Consider the following 3,290-nt stretch of genomic DNA (forward strand, 5'->3'; position numbering starts at 1 on the left):
AACAAATGTATTTTTTAATCGATGCTCTCTTAGTCTAGGTCCCTGAGTTAGCCCACCTGAACTAAGGCATGAGAAAACCTACCTCTCCAATTGGTATATTCTTCACACTTGGGTTAAAGAAAGGACCTCCTCCGGTTCCCAGGGATTCCTTGTCAATGGGAGGAAACATAACAGCATCAGATTCTACATACTAAGGAAAACATCAAAAGTACTTCTTAAAATAACCTTACACCTTGATAGGGGGCATCGAGGATGTCAACACGGAAAACAATAAAAACAATATACATGTGTATTATAAAATAAACAAGTATCATAGTTGTTACATTTTGGACGGCTGCCTTGGTAACAGACAGCAATACACTTCATACCCAGAAGCCTTGAGAACTTTGGAACTTGAATTTCCTTCTGACCGCAGACACAATCTTTGCCTGAACTTTGCAAAAAAAAAAGGTTAGACAGTCGCCTCGCTTCTGCTGTTGGCTTCCTCCTACGCGGGGAGATCTGCACTGTCGGCAGCTGAGGAACTCGCTCCAGTACTCCCAGGCCAGAGGGACGAAAAGATACACCAAGAGTGCGAAGCCGCTATATTTTATAGTTTGGTTTATCAATGTAGTCTCATGGCTGCTCCCATCATCATCCTCTTTGACAACATCACCAGAAGATAAGACCGTCACAAATTCAGAAACATCAAGGAAAAACACAAGTTTGATTTTCGTCAAGTAAAATAAAAATCAGGTTTTGTGTGTATAAAGTTGTAAACATTGTAAGTTTATGTCCATACGTACATACTTTTCACAGTTCTCTGTATCAAGAGAGAGGGGAGGCTGCTTTGAGGCTGCTTTTAACGTTAACTCACTAAGCTCTTTGATTTATGAAAATGTTCATTTACCACAGGTGAAAGGTAGTCGTCCTGGTCTTCACTCAGGTCAGTGACCGGGAGGCCATGAAACGGTTGCCACGACTCTGAGGCGGTGTAGTAGTTGGGTAGGGTGACGGGAGGTGAGCTAACCCTGTACCTACAATAAATGTTCACGCTTTATGTAAGCCCAGTACCTAAACCCATGTTAATAAATGAACAGTCAATAACAACAACAAAAGTAACGGAGGTTAGAGAATTAGCCACGTAGCTATAAACACTAAATACGGACTGATACAAGAATGCCTACATAATGGTAGAAGAGCAGGTCGGAATCAGCTTGTTTGATCTTGATTATGTAATTCATGCTTTTCTGGCATATACAATATGCAGGGAAAGATCTAAAAAATCCCAATCCCCATAGAAAGTCTATATGCAAAGGCTTTAAAGAAATGTACGTCGTGGCGGGAAAACAGATCGGAGAAGCCAAGTTAACGTTACTTCATTTTTGCCGAATGTCTGGACCTCTTGGCCATACAGACAGCCACCAGCAGGGCGACCACCAGCAACGCACACAAACAACCTGCTGCAATACCGATCACGTCCGCTTGGGTCAAACGGATCTGACATCGCTCCCCTCCGTACCAGGAACCCTCTACTGCCGGGCAGCTGTACATTGTAATTAATCATTAAACGTTGTGTACACTATCCATTCATCACATCAAAGCACAACACAACACAAATCCAGCACTTACAGCATTTTTACCACTTCGGCCTAAAAATAATTAGCCTTGAACTTTCTGTTCTCTACAGCAAAACACAAAAAAAAAAACCATTACGACTTTTGACCAACCTATGACTTTCTGGTATCACTTCAAAATTCACAAATTTTCAGGTATCTGTTGTGTTAGACGTAAATGTCAACTCGACTATTATATTCTATCCGAGAGAGGCTGGTTTTGATACTTACGTGCATTTCGGTCCCTCTTGAACGTTGTACTCACAGGTCCCCGTGTTGCAGTAGTTTTCCTGACATTGGCACTCCGCTATGACAGCTCCGGGGTACGGCTCATTCCGTGAACAGAAGCCCCCCTCCCCACACTGCACATCCTGGCAGAATCCTCCAACCACTTGCTCCAACTCTACAGCAGATTATCATGGCATAAGAAATCGAAGATTTTAGACACCATGGAAGCATGCAACCCTCGATGTTCTGAATTCCCCTATGCCCCACTAATTCCTACAGGCTCATTGCCAATTTCTAAAAACCTTTGGCCTCCTGCAATTTCGCCTGTAAATTTCTCCTACCCATGTGCTGTCAATCTACCCTTTCCGGGCAAACAGATACACAACCCCACAGCTGAGCCAACCAAAACAATGCTTCCTTACCTGGAAGCAACATCATCATATAGACATATTGTAAAGGGACTGTCAGGCCCATTAGTAGTATATAGTCGACACGCTGATTCATATTATTCAGGCGGTGCAGGCGGTGCGAGGCGGTGCGGGTCAGAGGTCACCGTCATTATGCTAAGGATATGCATATGTATGCAAATGTAGACGAATGTATGCAAATTTTAGCTAATGAGCTAAATTGCGGGTCAGATAAAGGTCAGTGTGCACTTTTGACCCCGGTAACCTGGGAAACCTGTTGTCAAGGCAACGATTTTTGAAGGATGATACCACGCCTACCGACATTGTTACTTTGACAGTAAGCTATTCAACATGACAGCGGGACCGTCGGGATTGCATCATGAAGTGGGGGCGTGGTTAAAGTCAACGTCTGTAGTAGCTGATTGGCCGCATGGCAAGCGTTGGTGACTTGTTCTGAGGATCTGGAGTAGTCGGTTGGTTTGCATGTGACGTAGGTGACGTGCTTCACGGTGATTGGTGGAAGCTCTGTGGGTGTCGTTCGGAAAAGTGTATAAAGTGGCAACAGAAACCGGCGAGAAACCAGTCCCTCTTGCGGAGACAAATCTGCGTCCAAGTCCAAGTCTGTCGACAGCGAGCGAAGAACGAGACCGAAAAGCCATGGCACATCATCAGCAGCAGCAGAAGCGCAAGTCTTCACTGGTGTGTGTATGTGTGTGTATGTTTGCGTGCGTGTGTGTGTGTGTGTGTGTATGTGTATGTGTATGTATGGGTATGTGTGTGTGTATGTGCATATATACATTTATCGATATACATATATCGATATAAATGTATTGCTCCGGAGTAAAATATTACTCCGGAGTAAGTATTTTTTGGAGTAAGATATTACTCCGGAGTAACTATTACTCCGTTTTGGAGTAAAATTTTTACTCCGGAGTAAGTGTATTTGTGGCAAGTAAGTATATTTGTCGTGGTTGCCCGTATCGTGTATCCTCACATGCATGATGTAAAGATATATATATATATATATATCGTATATGCCATATACATACCAGTCGGAGTA

The 3,290-nt window shown here is 43.4% G+C and overlaps 1 protein-coding gene across 1 annotated transcript in view; it reads right to left on the bottom strand.

Moving 5' to 3' along the window:
- Nucleotides 1–601: 601 nt before the first annotated feature.
- LOC109472424 overlaps nt 602–3,290 on the bottom strand; it is a 66,449-nt gene continuing 63,760 nt past the window's right edge. The window contains exons 67-69 of the mRNA XM_019772192.1: nt 1,827–1,998; nt 1,358–1,525; nt 602–1,016 (exon numbers count right to left, since the gene is read on the bottom strand). Of these exons, the coding sequence (XP_019627751.1) occupies nt 848–1,016; nt 1,358–1,525; nt 1,827–1,998 (509 nt within the window). The 3' untranslated portion in view covers nt 602–847. The remainder of the gene's footprint in view (nt 1,017–1,357; nt 1,526–1,826; nt 1,999–3,290) is intronic.

Source organism: Branchiostoma belcheri, unplaced genomic scaffold, assembly GCF_001625305.1.
Source record: "Branchiostoma belcheri isolate BF01 breed outbred unplaced genomic scaffold, Haploidv18h27 scaffold274, whole genome shotgun sequence".
In the NCBI taxonomy this organism is placed as follows: domain Eukaryota; kingdom Metazoa; phylum Chordata; class Leptocardii; order Amphioxiformes; family Branchiostomatidae; genus Branchiostoma; species Branchiostoma belcheri.